Genomic DNA, 22426 nt, shown 5'->3' with positions numbered 1-22426 from the left:
TTCTGTGGGTCTTCCTTCATCCTTCAGGTCACTCTAAGAAGAGTCTTCTGCTTCTCCCCCTCCCCAGCATTTAGACCAGGAGTCTCCAACCTGTGGCTCTCCAGAAGTTAATGGACCATAATTCCCATCAGCACCTGCCAGCATGGACAATTGGCAGAATTTATGGGAATCATAGTCCATGAACATCTGGAGGGCCATAAGTTGTACACCCTTAATTTAGACTGTACTTTCTCTTCAGACCCATCCAGTGGTGGGATCCAAAAATTTTAGTAACAGGTTCCATGGTGGTGGGATTCAAACTGTGGCGTAGCTCCAATGGGGCTGGGCGGGGCATGATGGGGGGTGGTGGCTGGGCATTCCAGGAGCGGGGCATTCCTGGGCGGGGCTGTGGCAAGGACGCAGCCGCTGCGCCAGTCCTTGGGCGGGAAACGAATGCATGCAGCGCAGACTGCCATGCACGCCGGTGCACCTCCTGCTAGACTGCTTCAAATTCTGTGCGCTACTGCTGAGAGGAGGGGAGTAACTAAGGTAAAAATCACGTGGCAAAATCACCAATTAGTAACCCCCTCTCTGCACACACAAATAATTAGTAACCTACTCTCGGGAACCTGTGAGAACCTGCTGGATCCCACCTCTAGACCCATCTACTCCTTCCTTCCAGAGAAGCAGGAAGCGAACCTTTTCCAGCCCCAGTGGGCTCTTGAACAAAATAATTTTCTGACACTCGAGGCCCATTTACAATTATAAAAATATATTATCATTCCCTTTTTCATGTAGAATAAACCGATTCACAGTGATCAAAGGCCAAATTAATTACAGCAATATTAGCCATTAATGTGTAGTGGTACGCAAAACTGAACAGTTAAGTAATTTCCTTCAAAATTCCTAGAGCTAGCCAGCAGAAAAATTACCTGTAATGTTGCAGAGAAAATTGATCAATCTGCATGGAAAACTTTCTACATAAAAAAGCCACTATAGGGAGTGTTTTAAGGTAGATTTTAGGTACTGCACAGCTCGAGTAAGAAGTTGGATAGTGGGCTCCAACCGGAGGTGAGATCCAACCAGTTCTCACCACTTACCTTAAGTGGCCACGCAATTCTCTCCCTAAAAGGTGCCAAGAGCGAGGGTCCAGCAACACTCCCGGGCACTTCAGGGACTGGAGGTGCGAACGCATGGGCCGCCCCGATGCTTGCCTCTCAGCACCCCCTCAGCGTGTAATTCCTGGCGCCTTTTCAAATGGCACCTTTTGATGACCCAGTAGCGACTGGGTGGGAAAACAGTGGCGCCAGGAATTGTCTTTTAGCAACCCTCCGACAAGGGTAAGTGGGGAAAGGGCCACTGTCTACCAGAACAGCTGATCAAAGGGCAAGCTGTGGGTACTTCAAGCAAACATGAAGAAAAAAAAAACCTGACCTTTTATCGATCTGGGACTCTAATGATGTTATTCTACAAAGACACAAAACACTTCTTTATTATTTAACGACAGCAGCAAGAGTAGTGATAGCCAGATATTGGAAGACACAAGAATTGCCATCTTATGACGAATGGTTGTTAAAGGTTCAAGATTACAGAACAGCGGACAAACTGACAACTTTAATACACAAAAAGTGCCTTGATCCTTTTTATAAAGTATGGGATCCTTTATTACATTATCTATACAATCCTGATCCTCAAAATAGAATCCTATTGTTATCTGCATAGCTTAAGATTATTATTAAATTACTTATTATTATTTTGTATCCATGTAGGTGTGTGTGTGAGTGTGTGTATGTATATATTTCATAATGTATTTATGTACTAGAGTCTTAAATCACTTGCAAATGTTACGTACATTGTAATTCATGTGGCAGATCATATTCTGTTATTACTGGAACCACTTTAAGTCAGATTGTCCGCCAATTAATATGTATTCGTAAATGATAAAATAATTAAAAGAGATTTAAAAAAAAGAAAAATGTCTACATGGATCCTTCCTAGCCAGACAGGTGACAAGGAAGGCCTAACATTCTCTCTCTGTCCCCTCCCCCCATGCCTTCTATATAATACCAGAAGCTGATACAAAAGAAGAGGAGTTTGGATTTATACCTCCTTGTTTTTCCCAACTGTAAGGAGTCTTAAAGCGGCTTACAAACTCCTTCCCTTCCTCCCCCCACAACAGACACCTTGTGAAGCAAGTGGGGCTGAGAGAAAATTGATCAATCTGAAAGATCAAAGTTCTGAAAGAACTATGACTAGCCCATGGTCAGCCAGCAAACTTCATGTGTAGGAGCAGGGAAACAAATCCAGCTCACCAGATAAGAGTCTGCCACTCATATGAAGAAATGGGGAATCAAACCCAGTTCTCCAGATTAGAGTCCACCACTCTTAACAAATACACCATGCTGGCTCTCATGCTTTTCATTATGAATAAAGGTTCTGGGGATGGTACTATACACCGGTTATTAAAGCCTATTGACTTTCCTTTGCCTCAATTGATCCAGCACCTCTTCCATTTTGGCATCATGTTGGACTCTATCATCTACATAGATGCATTTTAATTCTAGATGCCCTATGAGCTCACCTACCAACTCCTACTCATCTATCTCTACTGGCAGTACACTGTCAGAAAAAAGACCGAATCCTGTGTAGGGTTTATTATATGTATAGATAAAGTATAAACAACAGTTGACTGAAAATAGTTAGTTTGTCACAAAAAACTCTAGTTGCAGGAATAGGACCACAGTTCAAATGTTCAATGGAAAAGAAATGTTTTAATTTCTACCTTCCTTTCTTCAGTGTTATGTTCATACTGCAAATAAAAGTTAACTTCTTGCTTTATTTAACCCACATTTAACCCACATTTAACCCTTCGGGGGTAGGGCGGTATACAAAACCCAATAATAAACCCAATACACAAGTTCCTATATATATATATAAAGGAATCTAAGGCTACCTAGTCTGCTGATGCCTCTGCAGGTGAGAGAGAACCTGAGGTGGGAAATGGTCATGGCTCTCTGTATATGGCCAGTGAGCATACGTTACCCTTTGGGTCAGATTCTCAATTGTGCACATATTTCCCTGCTCCCAAACTCACCATGCCACAGATGAGAGTATCCCCGCATTTTCAAAAGCAAGGAAAGTGTGACTTTTACCTCTGCCTTTGCAGGGCAAACAAAGGAGATGGTGTGTCTTACTCTCTCTTCAAGTTTTCTCACTCCTCCACACTATTGCATTACTGAGCAATCTGAAGGGCTTTTCTGTAAACATTTTCTAACATTAACAGTCAAGATCTATTGCTGTAACCTCCTAAACCCAACAAAACAATGCTGGACTCAGGGCAGGAGACAAAGAAAAAAAGGCAGCAACAAGAGGGCTGTGAGGAAGCAGGCAAGGCGGACAAAATGGCAGATTGGCTTGATTAGGGATGCTTTGCAGCAGGAGGCTTCTCCTGCAAATAGGAAACTGCAGGGAACCCTCATTGCAAAGCACACAGTTGCGCCACAAACGGTGCACAAAGGCCCTATATTTTAAAAGAGGCGAGAACAGTGATGAGAATAATGCCTGACCTACATATACCCTGAACCTGAGAGACAGAGTGGGTGGTAAGCACTCTGTGTGAGGGGAGACAGACTTCTTTCAAGACGTCTGAACAAAGTAACCAGATCTCTGTGGTTAATGATTAGAGCTGGAGGCAAGACTGAAGGAAATTGGTTATTGGAATTTAATTAGGGAGTTGAACAAGCACAGGGACTACCAGCGCCCTTAATTATAGATATTTTAAGTAAATTAAGAAGGTGCTCCTGCATTATAAATGTCCATTTACATAACTATTGTCTAGGTACTTTAAAAAATTTCATTAATAAGCATGTTTATACTATGGTTCTTATCCCATGTTCTCAATGTCTGTACATGCTATTCCTGATCAATAATGAGCTGCCTAAAGTGTGTTAGGGGTAAATGATGATAGTGGAATAGTGATGCTTGAGCATCAGAATAGAATCTATAAGATCCGGGTGCTAATCATCTCTGCTATGGAAGCTTGCTGGGTGACTTTAGGCCAATCACATGATCTCAGCCTAACCTTCCTCACAATTTGTTGTGAGGATAAAATGAAGAATGATGTACCCATTGGGGAAAAATACAGGGTGTAAATTAAGTAAATAAAGACATAAATAATAGATGTTTAGCATATAAGTATCATTAGACTCTGCCTCAGAAAAAGAAGTTAGTATGTTCAGTTGAGGTGCAGTGGTCAAGAAAGCTGTATGCTTCTACACTAGAATATAGTCCCAAATGAATATGAGAATAATCATTCATTGTTGTGTGCTGGCTTTGTCAAAACCATTATTTTGTTGTATAACATTGTATAATTAAACTGCCAAAATGTATTTTTTACTTTCAAATTTTCAAACAGATAGAGGTGGGGGAGCAGGGTTATGTATACATTGAAAATGCTGGGGGGAAGAATTAGGACTAATACAAGGAAACATTTCTTCATGCAACATGTAATTGGTGTTTGGAATATGCTGCCACAGGAGGTGGTGATGGCCTAGATCAGTGGTGGCGAACCTTTGGCACTCCAGATGTTATGAACTACAATTCCCATCAGCCCCTGCCAGCATGGCCAGTTGGCCATGCTGGAAGGGGCTGATAGAGGTATGAATCCAAGATTATAAGGATATACACTCTGAACTAGCCTGGATAGCTTTAAAAAGGGCTTGGACAGATTTATGGAGGAGAAGTCGGTCTATGCCATATGGCTACCAATCTTGATCCTCCTTGATCTGAGATTGCAAATGCCTTAGCAGACCAGGTGCTCAGGAGCAGCAGCCGCAGAAGGCCATTGCTTTCACATCCTGCATGTGAGCTCCCAAAGGCACCTGGTGGGCCACTGCGAGTAGCAGAGTGCTGGACTAGATCGACTCTGGTCTGATCCAGCAGGCTAGTTCTTATGTTCTTAGATAGGCACTAGGACCTAGGCACAGCATTCCATGACGAAGAAGGTTGAGTTCTGTGGTGGAGGAATATACAACCCAACAAACATATTTTTCTGAGACAGACTATATATAATGACTTGACTGGCTAATTCACGAGAAGCTTAAAATGTTAGTAAGATCCCACCACTCTGCTGTCAACCTCTCTTTTATCCTGCACAGCCTCTATTCAACAAGGGTGCATAGACATATACCTTGTGTCATATACGTCATTAGCTACTTCAGCACAGCTGTCTCTCCACTGCTTACTCTGCCTCCTGTGAAAACTCCTGTCTTTTTGTGGAAACACGCCTCTTTCCTTCAGCTGCAAAAGTGACATCTTCCCTTAGATCAGATGGGGCATTAACAAGAGAATAAAACAGCTTTCAACTATTTGCTTCTATTGAGAAAACATCTATAGCAATTAAAGAATGTGATGTGATCTGAGATTGCAAATGCCTTAACAGACCAGGTGCTCGGGAGCAACAGCCGCAGAAGGCCATTGCTTTCACATCCTGCATGTGAGCTCCCAAAGGCACTTGGTGGGCCACTGCGAGTAGCAGAGAGCTGGACTAGATGGACTCTGGTCTGATCCAGCTGGCTTGTTCTTATGTTCTTATGATGCCTGTAAGACTCACTTTCTGCCAGACCGTACAAACTAATTTGAATTCAGTAATGCCTTGAAGAGCAACAAAATTTTCCAGAATGTAAGTTTTTGTCAGTCAAATTCATTTCATCAGACACCCAAGTAAGCTTTGACTCACAAAAGCTTATACCCTGAAAACTTTAGAGCTTTATATTCTAAAGGACTTGAATTTGGTTCTACTGCTGCAGACTAATATGCAGAAGTGTAGCTATAAGGGGGAGAGGGAAGTGCGCCGTGCACGCGCCGGTGGGGGCAGAAAATCGCGCCGCCCCTTCCTCCCTTCCCCTGCCCTGCCTCACCAGGCCTAGCCCCACCCCATCAGCCTGGCCTGTTTTCAGCTGGCTGAAAAAGGTAAGTGGGGGCAGAGCCATGGGGGACGGCTCCAGGGCCATCTTGCCCCGTGCACACTTTTCCCCCTTATGCCCCTGCTAATATGGCTACTTGCAAAATTATGGTGATTAGACCCATTCAGCATGTGCTGCCCAATATTTCTTTACCAAATATCAAGCCAACAGAAGAGAGTTTTAAGTAGCTTTATTTGCAATTTAAGGGGAGACACCCTGCCTAGGTAGACTCCACCGAAACAATATATCCACAGCATGTTTATTCCCTTCTCCCAAATTTGCCACACCCTCTCCGTTCTCCCATTGGCTAAGGGTACTTGGAGTTACAACTTTCTGGTCCGCCTATTTAGATGTTGTTCCTTGATATGTGGCCCCTCCCAAATTCTTGCTGCATGTTCATTATAATACAGCTTGTTGTCAGAGCAGGAGGAGAAGTTAATATGCATTAGCTCATTAAGCATGCTCAATGTATACAGTCTGATGCAAACCTTGCCCTTTATCCTAGTTATTCAGTTCAACTGGTCTCAGTAGGTCTTATTTTGTCCATCCACAAACATCCCCCTCATGACTCATTCCCTCATTCCTAGAAAACACATTTCTCATTTATCACAAGCTTGGGTCTAAAAGGTTTGGTCTTGCCTACCTGAAGGAGCACCTGTGCCCATATGTACCTGCCTGGGCACGGAGATCACAGAGGGAGGCACTCCTGAGGCTGTAATCCTATAAACAGATTTGTTTGTAGATTTGGGTGAGATTCTTATTCATGTTGGATCTATGAACAAAAATAGCTGACGACTAAGTCTACCACACATGTTCTCGTTGTGTAATACTAACATCTCTGTAATCATGGTATTGTAATGATATTGTAATGATTCTTGCATTTGATTCAGAAGGCTAGCATATCATGGCAAGATAGGAGATGCATTTTTAGAACATTTATGGACTTGTCTTTTTCACACTGAGTGTATATTCCCTTAGAATTGGATTCTTGGTTACTCACCGCTTGGGAATTCACAATGCTCTCAGATCAGAAAATCTGCATGGTTTCCGAAAGCTCTGAAAGTGTGACTTTTTGCTTCCTTCAGGTTTTCTCGCTCCTCCCCACCTCCCCCCACCAACACAACAACAGTTTCTTCGAAACTTCTGGCCACCGCTTTGGAAGGCTCAAAGGCTGGGTTTTTTTATTATTATTTTCACGCTGAAATTGACATAGCACTTACATAGTCTCGCTAGACCACACACGGCACTCCCCCAACCCCAAAAGGCAGCAGGCAACCTCCCCAGATAAAGGTTGTACACAGAGAACAAGTAAACAAGGGGAGAGCAAAATGGTGGATCAGCTCAGCTAGGGACACTTCACAGCAGGAGAATCTCAGGTGTAAACAGGTGGGAAAAACCTCCTGTGACTGAAACAAGCCATGAGATAAGTAGTGATGCACAAAGGTTATAAAGGACTGTTAACAATTCAGTTTCAAATAAATGGACATTTCACCAAATCCAGAGGAACTGAAAATGTGTAACTGGGATACACTGAGTTTCTGGGAAATAAATATGAACTAAAAAGGGGTGCATGTTGAGGGTTATGACTATAGAACATTTTGGAAGAAGTTTTTGAATAATGTAGAGATTGGGAAGGAGGTATGAACAGCAGACTGTATATTAGGTGGATTCTAGAGCGTTGTCAGGGTGGCATTGTTGGGAGGGGGAACTGTTTGGGAGTGACTTTTGCTTTTGCAGGTGCACTGCTATCTACTAGCTCTGGCCTTGGAGTTCTGCGGCTGGGGTGGGTCTCCAGGCTGGACTTTTCTGTATCTTTCTTCCATTCACATGTGGGGGTGGGAAACCTGCTATACATATTATCAACTGCTTGGTGCCTTTTTTGCCAGAACCATCTTTTTCTGTTCCTTTTATGTCTGCAATAAAATCCTTGAAAACTTACAAGTGGTTTGTTGGCTGATCTGGGAACTTACAAGCACCTACCATGATGCTTGCATTTGCTAATTGGACTGTGGATCTCCTATTTCTACATGTTTAGATCAATCTGTTAATTGCTCTGCATTAGCGGTTTGTCAATTGAGCATTAGTACATAAGTTCAGTTCAGTTAAATATTTACAGTCAATAAACGTATGTACACAAAACAAATCATATATAAATAAATCTCAAAATAAGATATCTTACCATCTGTAGTTATTGTTAAAGAACAAAATTTTAAAAGAGAATCTGGGCTCCCTTGTCTAAACAATATTGAAAGTGATGCTGTTTGGGGGGTGGATCCACCCTGAAACACTGTCACTTTCAATGTTGTTTAAACTAGAGAGCTCAGATTCTTCCTTTATGGTGGATTTAAAAGGAGAATTTGGGTTCTCTAGTCTAAACAACAGTAAAAGTGATGTTGTTTCAGGGTGGATTAATGTGGATTTAAAAGGAGAATCTGGGGTCTCTAGTCTAAACAACATTAAAAGTTATGCTGTTTCAGGGTGGATTCCCCACTTCCCCAAAAACAGCATCACTTTCAATGTTGTTTAAAGTAGGGAGCCCTGAGTGTGTTCAGATTTGTGAGTTGGGGCATGTGATGGTGACTTTGAGATGACCTGGTGCAAAAAATAATTCTTTAGTTGTGTGTGGGGGTGGCCGCCCATACGGGGGTGGTGGGCGCAAAACTCAGATTTTGCCCCAGGCTCCATTTTCCCTAGCTACGCTTCTGCCTCCAAGGGCTTCTCTGTGGTGTGGGAAGCCCAAAAATGAAATGAAAACCTCAGGCAGCTAAAATTCCCACATAAGGGATAGTGGACGTGGTGCACATCTGAATCCGGCTCCGTCAGCCTGCGGGGGTTGGGAGGGCAGTGGAAGCCAATAAGGTTGGCTGCATCCCCTGGAATGCCCCTAGCCACACCAGGGCATCTTTCTGTGCCAGTGGGGCTGGAAAATGGTGGTGCCTTCTGAGGCCAGGCACTTCGGAGCTGCTCAGCACCTATCTACCTGCATAAGTGCCCCCTCCGCTGGTGCATCTACCTTCACTGGCTCATCAGCCCCTTACATAAGCGGGATTGGCACCCAATTTGGCATACAGTTGTGCTGACACCTATGGTCCCCTCCCCCCAGACTGGGCTGCCCAACACATTAGCTGCGGATATTTGTACTTATTTCCCCTCCCTCTTAGTACGGCCCCTTAAAAGCAGAATTTCAATTTTAGAACACTGGTGCATTAGCTGGCTGGGCTTTCATTTTCAGCCCAAGTATGCCACTATATTTGAATTCAGTTTGCTTACTAGGTATTAAAACTCTTTAATGCAATTAAAACTTCTTCATTGGCTCTTCTTTCACTGAGAGGCATGCTTCCACACTGTATTTCTTGCAAACTCTGTCAGTCCGAAGTTCAGTATCAGCTTGTAGACTCCACCTGGAGGTTGCAACTCAGATTTTCAAGTCTGGTAGTAAACTCCACCTAGAACAATATTTCCAAGTAGATACAGAAACAACCTTGAATGGGCCGGTTTGCTTCCTGCGGTTTATGGCGCTCTAGTTACACAAGCCAGAAACTTTCTGAAAGGCAAACGCAAACCTCACACCAGTGAGGGGCACATCTGGTTCAGCATGAAAGGGAGACTTCCAGCTCTGCCAGTATTTATTAAACTTCTGTCCGCATGCCTAACGATTTCTTTTCCCAGCAAAAGTAAACAAAGAAAACAGCCCTCCAGATTCTGAACAAGAAATGCCTAACAAGGGAACAAAACGCCCAGGCCCGCTTTCAAAAGCACAGCTTTCAGAACTACTTCTGTTGTGAGTGTTTGTTTGTGTCTGTGCCATGCTCGTCATTGGAACACGTTTCTGCGGCTATCTGTTCTGCTGGCCCTTCTTTTCCTGAGAAATCTTCATTAAAAAATATACACCCCTCCACGTCTCTCTCCGCACGATCTCACCAAAGGCTCCGCCTGCTGAGAGCATGTTGTATAAGCCGGCCTTGCGTTTGCTTGCCCAGCCGAGAGCGCCGGATTTTCAGCATACTTCCGCCCTGAGGCTGGGGTGGAGCAGAATAAACAAAGTCCTTGGAGAAGCAAGAGGGCGAAAGCAGCGGGCAAAGAGCGGTGCCTGGAAGGAGGACAGGCTGGGCAGCACATTTGGGGTGAGCTAAGTCAATATAGCCTGTAGAGGGGATTCCTAATGTCGTAAAGCAAACGGGGTGGGGTGGGGGAGACTTCCAAGGATTGCTGGGCGCCTGACTCAGGGCGCATGGCGCAAAGGCAGGAACTCCTGAACACTCTTACTCTGAAAAGGGGTGACCATAAGTCATAGGTGACTTGATGGCAAAAACAAACAAACCAACGGAGTGAGCTTAAAATACTGAAACCTGATTGTCTTTTTAAAAAAACTATTCCTGGTTCTGATGATTAAGCAGTGCTGGGAGTTTGTGGGGTTTGAGCAGGGATCTTCACAGTCATTGTAGGGCTAACTTTTTCAGGCTTGCGTTTTGCTCCCCAAAGGCTGAACCCTGATTTACCTTTAAAAACTATTCCTTGTTGTGATCAAGCCATGCTGGGAATTTGAGCGTTGATCTTCACAGTCATTGTAGGGCTAACTTGGTCATGCTTGCGTTGTGCTCCACAAAAAGGACCTCTTTTCAATAAAAGATCAATGTTTCTGCAAGTGTTCTGTCTGATTTCAATAGCGAATAGTTCAGAGTTCAGAGTGTGATCAGAGTTAAAAGGCTGTAAATCACCTTTCGTGGATAAATCATGAAGAACTGTGCTGCCAGTCAGTTTTGCACAAGCAAAGCCTTAAACATTGTTGAGTGCAGATCCTGGGAAAGGATGAAGGAGGAAATCTCTTGCTAACGGGTTCACCTTGTTCTCCTTCAAGAGGCTTGGCATAATGTACATTGCGTTGTTTATATACTGTGGCCCAGCAGTACAGTTGAGATCTTTTACTGTCCTCAGCCTTGTGCCATAACGAAATGAAGCAGACGGAACTAATTTCATACATCCAAACACTGAAATTCTGTTTTTAATTAACAGTTATTTTAAAAACTGACTTCTAGAACCATTAAAAAACCCCCTGTTGTGTGCTCAATGAAACACCATAATAAAAGCACCTGAATGGCCCTCAGCTAATCTGGAAATTTGATACAAAGGTTCCTGTTATTACTTGCAGAACACCAATCGAGAGCAAAGGTCTAAAAAGCGCTTCAGTTGGCATGTATGGATTCCAGCGTACAACAGACTCTACTGAGCTAGATAGACTGGCAATCAGAAGTAATATGAGATAGATGTGTCCACATGGTAAAAGCAACAGTAGAACAAACATTTATGAAATTGTCTTACAATAGATATTGAATTCTTCTTCATTGTAGGAGTCTCGGTTTGGTTGAGGTTCATTTTTTTCTGGCGACGATGGCTTCTGAGGATCAGAAAGTTCAGGCCTCTTCCCCTGACCAAAAGGACCAGGTTTGTTGTTCATTCTTAGGCAAAGTCTGAGAATTATATTGGGGCCGAGGTCAGTGGTGGGATCCAAAAATTTTAGTAACAGGTTCCCATGGTGGTGAGATTCAAACTGTGGCTTAGCGCCAATGGGGCTGGGCAGGGCACGACAGGGGGGTGGCCGGGCATTCCAGGGGCAGAGCATTCCTGGGCGGGGCTGTGGCAAGGACGCAGCCGCTGCGCCGGTCCTTGGGCGGGAAACGAATGCACGCAGGCGCTGGCTGCCACGCACGCCGGTGCACCTCCTGCTAGACTGCTTCAAGTTCTGCGCGCTACTGCGGAGAGGAGGGGCGTAACTAAGGCAAAAATCACATGGCAAAATCACCAGTTAGTAACCCCCTCTCGTCACACACAAATAATTAGTAACCTACTCTCGGGAACCTGTGAGAACCTGCTGGATCCCACCTCTGGCCGAGGTCTCTATGACAGCAATGGATTGCCAGAAGGGCTTCACTACCTGGTGCACTGAGTACACCCAGCTATCACTGGCTAATAAACTAGGCTGATAGGAAAGGTGAAATTGCTGATGGACTTTAGGGTTCAGTTTAGTGCTCTGCAAAGTATATAAAAACTTATAAAGTAAGTATTTAGCATTTTTCTTTGGACAGATTTTGCTTCTGCGTAAAACTTAGAAAATGTAGACCATTGGGGTGTAGTGAGAGGGGAGAGATACAGTATCAGACATGATGGTTCTTGCAGACAGCAAAATAAATCAATGATTAATGCACTTCAATATAAATTGTTAATTACACACTCCTTAACAACAATGAGAGTTATAGAGGTGAGGGGAGAATGGGTCTTTTGTGCTGTAAAATTTTATGATATATTTATGGATGTGCTGTCTCTCCAGAGACCTGTATTGTGCGTTGATTCACTGGGCGGGGCCTTGGCTCAGTGGCAGGGCACCTATTTTGTGTGAAGAAGATCCCGCATTCGGTCTGCAGCACCTCCATCTAAAAGGAGCAGATAGAAGATGCTGTGCGAGACCTCTGATTAAGACCCTACTGAGCCTCTGCTAGTTAGAATAGACAGTGCCAATGGTCTACCTCAGCGTAAGGCAGCTTCATGTGTTCTTATTTGGGACAGGCATGTTTGGTTGCATTGATGATTACACATTAAGACTGTTTCAAATGGTCTTGCAGGCTGTATGGAACAGAGCATTCTCCTATTTATTTTCTTTTACTTACAGCCCAATTCAGATCAGGAGGCGGCTGCCGAGCCACCGTGCCACCTCCAGAGTGCTTCCAAGGGGTCGTGGGGAGGCAACTGAAAAAAAAGCCCTCCTCTGCCTGCCTAGAAGCCCTCTACAGGGCTTAATAAAGTTACAGCACCCAAAAGGGTGGCATAATTCTGAAAGTCCCGGTCACGGCATCTCCAGCCCTTAAACCCAGGTGGAACTTGACTGAACTCGGCTCCACCCCCAGAAATACCCTGGTTTCTCTCCCTTTGTGCTGGCGGCCCAATGGATGCCAGGCTTCCTCCGCAGCGGCCACCTCTGGGTTTTGCCACCATGTTGCTGAGGGGTGGCCAACTGCCGGCATATTTGCTCCCTCTGCCGGCGCAGCCTGGCATCGTATCCACAGCCCAAATCTCCCCGCCCCATCTGAATGGCTCTGCCTGAAACATTTCATTTTAATTATGCAAAAGCCTTCTTCGATACTTCAGCAAGGTACAGGAAGATGACAAGTGGGAGAATAAATAAAATCTTATATTGCCCTCTTTATAATTTACCCGGGTATCCTTCTGAAATGATCTTTGTTCTTTCTTTTCAGAACCATCCCAGTTTTCCACCTTCAAATGTTAATCTTGAAGAAATTGCGAGGATCCGTCAAGAGTGTAAAGAGGAAAGTTTTTGGTACCGAGGTACATCTCTTCTTTTCCCTGCTCCTGGTTTGCTTTGTTACCGATGGTCTCCTTGGGAAATGCTAGACTTGCTGCTCTGTCTTGCTCAATCATGTTTCAGATACACAGTATTTGAATCAAGAAGTTGTGGGTTACTTTGCCAGGGAGATTGTGTGGATGTGGATAAGACTATAGTTTATTTATTCTAGCATTTCTGTTCTGTACAAGACACAGTTGAAATCAATCAGAAATCGAGTTAAAACATTAAAATAAATAGGACCAACAGCCTTGAGCCTACATACTTCAGGGACTACATCTCCCCATATTGCCCTTCTAGGTCCCTCCGGTCTTCGGAGGAGAACCTATTAGAGGTCCCTGGCCCAAAACACATCTGGCTGGCCTCCGCTAGGGCCAGGGCTTTTACGGCCCTGGCCTCCCTCTGGTGGAACAGGCTCCCTAGAGCAGGGGTCTGCAACCTGCGGCTCTCCAGACGTTCATGGACTACAATTCCCATCAGCCCCTGCCACCATGGCCAATTGGCCATGCTGGCAGGGGCTGATGGGAATTGTAGTCCATGAACGTCTGGAGAGCCGCAGGTTGCAGACCCCTGCCCTAGAGAGACCAGGGCCCTGCGGGACTTTCAGAGTTTCCGCAGGGCCTGTAAAACGGACCTGTTCCGCCAGGCATTTGGCCAGCCGGGTTGAATATGATTAGATCGCATCTGGCCTCTGGTGGGCTCAGTTGGGGGAGGGTGAGGGTTGGGGTTTTCTCTCGCCATCTGCTTATGTTTTAAATGGTTCCTGCTAGTTTTATATGTATTATATGGGTTTTAAAACTGTTTTAAATTATATATTATGTTATTTTATCTCTGTTGTCTGCTGCCCCGAGACCTTCGGGGGAGGGCGGCCTATACATTTGATGAATAAATAAATAAAAAATAAAAATAAGGTTACTAAAAGAAGTTTTACCTAATTAGATGTTAAGATCATGAGTAAACTGAATAGATTTCATCTGGTGACTCAAAGATGACAATTTGGCAACAGGAAACAATAGGAAAGATGTTCCCCAGTTTAGGGGGTTGCTGTAGCCCCTCCAGTTACTACCCACCTAAACTCTGAAGGTGGGGGCACTCAAAGAGCAATCTTAGTAGATATCATGTTTTTATAACATCTCCAAAGAACTCTCAACACTTCTAGAGATACGTGGTTCCCTCTCCCTGTTTTTTTCCTTGTCCTAAGTCAATGAACTAGGTTAGGCAGGGAGACAGGAAGAGGGAGAGAGTGCCAAGTTTGCCTGTCTAGCTTCATAGCAGAGGATGGAGTTGAACCCAGGTCTCCCCAGTTTCAGACTTAACACCCTAACCACTATATCATGTTGGCTGTCTGTCTTAAATAGCACTTGAGATAACAGCCACTGATTTAATCACATGTGATAAGGAAGCATCATTTCTAGGCTATCAACCTTTACAAAAAGCTGCTGTATTTCCTTTTCCTCCCCCTGGCTTTGAGGCCAAAAATACTGGACTAGCAAATACTTTGTTAAGCCTTAGTATCCTCAGTAATTGTTTTACCCCCTTTTTTAATGTGCGGATACTCTGATCTGTGCATAGATCTTCCTTGGTAGAAGAAGACTTTAGCATGCATAGTGGATAATTCATATCTACCTCCTGTTGGTCATCCGGCCCCAGTGAATGAGTCTTTTGATGCTGATGGGGACTGAATTTCTCATATGAGAATCCAAACTGTTGCATGTGCCTGGGAGTGTATTACAAGAGCTGGATTCACTGTCTTTATTTAACTAATATACATGAAATGTGGAGACTGTGGTTTCCCCACTTTTGTTGTTACAGGTACTGTTGCAGAATAATAAAAATCAACAAAAGTGTAATTAGCAGCTCAAAGCATGATGACAGTAAAACAGTCAGAATCTTTGTCAATACTATAAACTTGTGTTTTGTTCTATTGTTTGCAGCTCTGCCTCTGTCTCTTGGAAGTATGCTTGTGGTTCAAGGACTAGTTGCCCATGGTAAATAGATTTTTTCGGATGTGAAAAAATTTCTGGGACCATCAGTTGTTGGCTGTTGGAATTTTAGGAAAAGCTCAACTTGAAGGAAATTTGAACTCTAGAAATCTGGTGATCCAAAGATGGTTGAAAGATCATGATGGAGAATAAAACTCATACATTATGATGGGCTTTTCTGATCATCGGCAGAATATGTGAGAATCCTGGGGGGCATTTCATACATTATACAGGGATGTTCCCGGATTTGCCAATGAATGTATACTCAGTTGGGAGCTCCCTGACAAGCATACCCAAATGAGACAGGTTATTGGCATATTCACTTTTTATGTTTTTAAGTGAACATTTAGAACATCTTGGATGCACGTCTAAATGCAAAGGGGTTGGATACCAATCCGCTTTTCTGCTAGTGAAAAAAGGAAAGAGGTATCCTCTCAGAGTACCCAAGAAGGCAATGTTATGTTGCATGATTACATTTTGTTCCTGTTTTTGCTCTATAATTTGCCTTGACTGTCAGTGAGAAAGGTGGGCTATAAATAAGCTAAATAAATATTCTGAGAATGATAGGATCTTAGTTTACAAAAGTTATTTGGGATTGGGGGTGTAGATTGGAGGGGACTTGTGACAGATTGAGTGGAAAAGCTAACTGGATTCAATCCAGCGTGTTTACAACAACACTGAAATGTGCCTTCTGAATGGTATTATGGTAAATCTGGAAATAAACTTGTTGGGAAACCATGCATTTTTAAAGGAATGAATGCCCCCCCCTATAATTTTCTTTCATTTTTTGTATAGGGGTGTGTGTATATACATACACACACACACACACACACACACACACACACACACATATATGAGAGAATAGGTGTTCACTTCTTTTGAAGATTTCCTTCCAATAAAAAATATATGTCACTGATATAGGCAACTAACAGTTGGCTTACACGTACCGGGTACTTCAATACTGCGTATTTCTTTACTTACTGGTATTTATTCACATACTGCTGTGTATTACAAAGTTAAGTATAACTCAATGAAGGAGCAAATTTTAAAAAATCTTAAGACGCTGTTAGGGAGCAATAATTCATTTTTGTGTTGTGTAAATCACTGAGATTTTGAAATGGAAATTAACATAAATAAATGGATGCAATTATTTCATACCTGACAATAATGCTCTGTTATGTTGAGACAACATTTGTAATTGGAAATTATGCTAGCAGCACTTAGTACACTGAATCATTCTATCTCTCAAACAATGCACAAGGTTGCTGTTTTTTTAACTGATGATATAGAAGCCTGTTTCTAATAAATTACATCATATGTTTCAGGTACTTTGAAAGCAAACCCAAGATTTGGAGCACTGCCTAAAATGGCCCGTAAGTCTGAAAACTATTTGTAATGTTAAAATGGGAAAGATAAAAACCATTCGGTTCGTATGTCATGATGTTCATACTGGAGCAAATCTGTCTAATATCACTTCTGGCATTTTGAGAATCTTAATTTTCAGTATTAGCCAAAAGCAGTCTTGTAGATCTCGTTGCTACAAAGGAAACGTTGAATTTATGCTGTCACTGTAGGCTGAAGAATTCATGACACAATTCCTGCTGTTGTCAGTGAGCTTAAAAAGATGAAACTGTTGGTCGGATTGCACTATCCCTCTCCTGCAGCGTTTGGCTCCTGCCCATCTTTGCTTTCTGCAAGTCAGTTTAGTATTAAAAACATTATGCTCTCAATTTATAATGACTTTATAGTAATAATTACTTACCATAGATAGAAGTTGGATGATTGAGTCCAGCTCCTGTTTTCAAGGCAAGAAGGCCCTTGGGTAAACTGGTGGAGTGCATACCATGTTGCGTAACAAAAAGATAATTGTTGAGTAACGATTCCTAGATAATTAAAGCGAGTAAGAAACCTGCGTTGGGAAAGGAATATCCCTTAGGGATATTCTTAAACTTCTTTCTTTTTCTTAAACTTCCTAGAGTCATCTCTGTCCTCTACCACAAACTTGCTGTACTTTAATATAAGAGTAGCCAAGCTGGATCAGACCAGTGGTTTGTATATTCTAGCATCCTGTTACCAACAGTGGCCATTGGGAGGATCTGAGAGTTTCCCAGCATTAAAGGTCTCCCTCCCTCCAAATATGGGAGTCTTATCCAGCTAACATGGCCAATAGCTAATTTTCATAAATCTGTCCAGCTCCCCATTTGGCAATAGTGAAGCCAGTAATCATCAGTGCCTCATTGCCTCATTGAGTATTGTCAGTCAGCTATCCTTTATATACGTGATACTACCTCATAAGAACATAAGAACATAAGAACAAGCCAGCTGGATCAGACCAAAGTCCATCTAGTCCAGCTCTCTGCTACTCGCAGTGGCCCACCAGGTGCCTTTGGGAGCTTACATGTAGGATGTGAACGCAATGGCCTTCTGCGGCTGTTGCTCCCGATCACCTGGTCTGCTAAGGCATTTGCAATCTCAGATCAAGGAGGATCAAGATTGGTAGCCATAAATCGACTTCTCCTCCATAAATCTGTCCAAGCCCCTTTTAAAGCTATCCAGGTTAGTGGCCATCACCACCTCCTGTGGCAGCATATTCCAAACACCAATCACACGTTGTGTGAAGAAGTGTTTCCTTTTATTAGTCCTAATTCTTCCCCCCAGCATTTTCAATGAATGCCCCCTGGTTCTAGTATTGTGAGAAAGAGAGAAAAATTTCTCTCTGCCCTTCTGAATCAGACCATTGGTTTATCAAGGTCACTGTTTCCTACTTTTGACTCTTCAAAGTCTTAGGCACATTATGTACTAGCTCTTTGAACTGGAAATTGAACATGGGACCTTCTGCATGAAAAGCAGATGCTCTACAACTGAGTCAGGTCACCCCGTCCTCTACTAATGATTTGTTCCCTTGTTCGAATACACTGCACCTTTGACTAGCCAGTGGCTGACACTGATCTAACTTCGCCCCTAAAGGCTGATAGAACATGGCATTCTTAAGAAGAAAAATGTGCCATCAGACAGCTCATGGTGACCCCCAACCACAGGGTGTTCGAGGCAAGAGATGACCAGAAGTGGCCAGCTATGGTCAGTACTAGAATGGGAGACCACTAAAGAAGACTGGGGTTGCAACATGGAGGAAGGCAAAGTCTTTCCTCCATGTAACCTTCCTTGGTTGATCTCCCATCCAAGAACTGGCTGTGGCTAGATCCAAACCCCCAATGAGCTCAGGCCAAACTGGGTTATTTGGGTTGTTAGGACATTGTTAACCTTCTCAGAAAACGATACTTTGGGCAACATAAGGACAAAGCAGCAACTATTCCTGGCCTTGCTTTCTTCTCCAGTCATTGTGAGGTAATGAAGCAACAGCTGAAACTAAGAGATGTTTGTCCTAAGGAATGTTCATCCTATTTATACTTCTATTTGCCTATTATGCAGAACAATTCTTTGATCTCTCTTTGCAGTTGCTGGTGGCTTGGGTTTTGCTATCGGAACTATGTCGTACATGAGAACATGTCAGAAGAAGTTTCAGAGTATTGGTTTTCATCCGTTTGGACCCAAATGGTTTGTCTGAAAAGTGTATATGATGTGACTTGAATTTACCAAAATCCTAAGTATTGAAGGCAGAAATAACAACAACAATTCTAGAGTGAGAAAACTGCCCTTTTCAGTTGCATGGGTCTCCATATCTGGCCTGACGTCAGGCTTTCTTCTCCTGGGTGCACTGCAGAGCATTCTGGCAAGAGGCACATTCTTGATTATGAAGGTGTGAGTGTCTTCCACACTGACAGGGTTAGGCAGGACCAACACATCCTCCAGAGCCCCTCTTGGTCTAGGGTGCAAATTCTCCCCAAGAGATGCTAGAGGGTGCCCAGGTGAAGGAGTTTGACCCGAAACATCCTCCAGAGTCTGTTCTTGCTGAATAATTTTATGCCCAGGAAAAAAACACCAGGAAACTTATCATGGAAATATGTGTAGCCTTTGCTTCTAAAGTCTAGGGAGGCAAAGTGGCTCTCTAGAATGCATTGGAATTGTATGAAATCAGTCTGTATATATATATATCATTGTCATCCTTTCCCTATCCCTCCCAAGCATGTTTCAGGATAATGTAAAGATCAGTGTGAATAGAAGAAGATAGAGCCGTGTGTGTGTGTGTGTGTGTTTAGGACCCAGGACAAGAGTAGGGGATTACCATGTATAAGGTCACTACTGGTCAGTACTGTTCATGAGGGAAGATCTCAGGATTGGGAAACAAACGTCTGGCCTTTATTTTATATGTGCATTCTTCTCTGGAAGACTGTTGGGTGTGATGCTGATATATCCCTTCCCTTTGTCCTCTGATGTTTTCAGGCATTGTCCTCATACTTGCAAAGAATGCAAAGCTCTGCATGAAAAAAGTGAACTTGAAAAATCCAAGAGTCCCATTTCTTAAAAGGTACACTCTGAAATGTCAGATTTTAATATTTAAAGTATCTTATATTTAAATACCTTCTAAAAACAAACGAATCCGTAAGGTGATCATTTGTAAAGTGATGACAAGTAACTTCGTGACCTGTTTTGTTTTTTTCTACCCATATTAAATTTGGACAACTTTAAAATTAAACAAGTGGGAAACTGCAAGGAGGCATGCAATTTCTCCCCTGCTATTTCCTCTTTCCCTTTCCTGAAAGCCACTATAGTCTCTCCCCTTTTCCTGATTCTTTTTCTCCTGCTAAGGTTGCCACCATAGCAAGAGCCACTGGGGAACTCCATTCCTTAATGCTACTGGCACTCCTTTTACCATTTGTGATCTGTTTTGAAATCCCCAATGTATTTTTTGGTGCAAACGTGGGGCCCTTTTTATGTTTGTAAAAAGATCTGACTTGCCTGTTTTCAGCTCAAATCACCAAATTTAAGCATCCTCAGACTTTGCTGTTAGTATATAGATGGACCCTGAGTAATGTTGACATGGGGGGGGGGGAGGTCAAGGAAGTTAGGGTACTTTATGTAATGCGATATCAAAGGAGTTGTGTTATCATTGCATTTAATTATTATAATTATGTATTTCAGATCTCACTGAATTAAGCAATGGAATCATCAAGGTACCTGTTCTATTAAAGCAACGACGTCAACATTTTGTAAAAATCTACCTACCTTTTGTGTATCATAACAAGATTTTTAATAAAAGTATAAAGTTTTAAGAATTCCTTTGCTTTATGTTTCATATCTATGGATTGTTCATGTTTGACCTTTCAAGAATACTGTTACTTCTCTTAGACTACTATTTTAGTTTGGGATATTAGCCGTGCCATCCAGAACAGACTTACATCCTAATTCTGTTTAGGATGGCACTGTAAGCATGCTGCCGTGAGCAATTGTCAAACAGACAAAATAATACATTGCCAAGGGTATTTGGATCCAGTGTGGTAGTGTTGCCCAGGCTGTGATTTGTTAAAACTAAATTAATATTACCCACCTGTATATGCCTAATAAATATTAGAAAAAATAACCAGTATAGACATCATTACACTTTTAAATTGACAAGGAAGCCAGCTTGAAAATGGCACTGGTCCACTCCACACGGGCCGTATACAGCTGTGTGCGGCCAGTAAAAACACAGTTGTGGGGGAGGACTTCGCACAGCTGCTGCTGCTGGTGCAAAGCCGCACCGACCCATTTTCCCCACAGTGTTTTCTTGACTTGCTAAATGAGTGAGTCTTTTAGAAAGCAATGGCGTCCACCCAGTGCCGAGCTTATAAAAAACCCTTACCATCTCTTCCCTGTGTAGCTCTGTGAGGACCAGGGGACACGCCTCCTGCCCTCCAACTCCCAGGATGTTGTCAGGGCCATGGGGGCGTGTCCCCTTGTTCCGGCAGAGCTACGCAGGGAAGAGGTAAGTTTTTTTTTAAAGCAACGCGCCTCTGTGCAGAGGCGCCATGGCAGGCTGCAGCAGCTCCGGGGCCACCCATGTGCGAAGGGCCTCGGGGCTGCACCAGTGTCATGTACACTGATGCCCCCACCCCCGCTCCCCAGGCCTGTGCGGAAGGGACCCAAGTTAGACTACAAGACATTTTGGTGCACCTAAGAATATTGTTAGAGGAAATCCATTTTCATTGTTGCAGCTGAATTGTTTGTTATTCATTCAGAACAGCTTAGCAGAGAAAATAAGAATGTTCAATTCTGAATTAAGTAAAAAAAGCAGTTGCCTTTTGGAAAGAAGCAGCCTCATTGGAAATCAGCTTTATATTGGACTAGGAACAAAACCGGATATAGGAGTCTGGACCTAAAACAGACGTGCTTTCAAAGAATTGGCACACAACTGGAGCTTTGCTGGTACAGCAGCTTCCTTTACTGAAGGGATATGAACTGTCAAGCTTTTTTGAATGTTCATATAATTTAGTAATAAGTATTACGTTGCTCAAATTTTACAGTTTCCAGTTTTTAAAATAAAAAGATATCCATTCTACATTCTTGTGGAAAAGGAAATGTTTTAATGGTTTCACATTTCTCATGTTACCTGCAGTTTCTCTGCTACTTGGCAGGATGCAAATAATTTCTATACTAATTTTCAGCATGTACTCATGACATCACAACGTTTTCAAACTTTTTACTTAAAATTTACAGCCTTAACGTCTTGCAGTCTCGATTTCAGTCATTTAAGCATCTACACACAATCTCCATTCAGTACAAGAAGTTTATCATATAGGCCTGCTGTTTGTTCTGTAAAGACTTAACTATTCTTAGAGAATATGTCAGATACAACTTATACCATTCTTACATCAAAGTTGGCAGTGGACATGGAAATAATTGTCAAATGCTTAGTATGGAAAGGCTGAATTAGTTGCATATGTTTGATGCAGTACTATATGAACATTCTCATCCCTCCCAGGCTGGCCCAAGACAAATCTGAAAGAGACTCTGACCGTTCTATTGTGGAGCTGCTGTAAAACAATACAGATGTTCAATGTATTTTTGAAGGCTTTCACGGCCGGAATCACTGGGGTGTGTTTCCAGGCTGTATGGCCCTGTTCTAGCAGCATTCTCTCCTGATGTTTTGCCTGCATCCTCTGAAGATGCCAGCTACAGATGCAGGCGAAACGTCAGGAGAGGATGCTGCTAGAACATGGTAATACAGCCCAGAAACCATACAGCACCCAAATACAGATGTTGTGCTCTTG

General features: G+C 43.0%; 1 protein-coding gene across 1 annotated transcript; it reads left to right on the top strand.

The window, feature by feature from the left end:
- The first annotated feature begins 9884 nt into the window (after positions 1 to 9884).
- Positions 9885 to 20452, top strand: OCIAD2 (OCIA domain containing 2). The gene is made up of 8 exons (XM_048509140.1): positions 9885 to 10066; positions 11291 to 11384; positions 13190 to 13280; positions 15231 to 15284; positions 16604 to 16651; positions 18734 to 18833; positions 19620 to 19704; positions 20319 to 20452. Exons 2-7 carry the CDS (start codon positions 11331 to 11333, stop codon positions 19699 to 19701), a joined length of 429 nt encoding a protein of 142 aa, XP_048365097.1. The 5' UTR covers positions 9885 to 10066; positions 11291 to 11330; the 3' UTR covers positions 19702 to 19704; positions 20319 to 20452.
- Positions 20453 to 22426: the final 1974 nt, after the last annotated feature.

The sequence above is a fragment of the Sphaerodactylus townsendi genome, linkage group LG10, assembly GCF_021028975.2.
Source record: "Sphaerodactylus townsendi isolate TG3544 linkage group LG10, MPM_Stown_v2.3, whole genome shotgun sequence".
Classification (NCBI taxonomy): domain Eukaryota; kingdom Metazoa; phylum Chordata; class Lepidosauria; order Squamata; family Sphaerodactylidae; genus Sphaerodactylus; species Sphaerodactylus townsendi.
The sequence above is the reverse complement of the archived record's forward strand: the minus strand, read 5'-3'. Positions and strand labels throughout refer to the sequence as shown.

Coding starts and splice junctions, on each gene's coding strand:
- OCIAD2 (XM_048509140.1), top strand. CDS start 11,331: ATGGCTTCTGAGGATCAGAAAGTTCAGGCCTCTTCCCCTGACCAAAAG. Junction 13,281..15,230: donor GGAAAGTTTTTGGTACCGAG/GTACATCTCTTC, acceptor TATTGTTTGCAG/CTCTGCCTCTGTCTCTTGGA. Junction 16,652..18,733: donor AGCACTGCCTAAAATGGCCC/GTAAGTCTGAAA, acceptor CTCTCTTTGCAG/TTGCTGGTGGCTTGGGTTTT.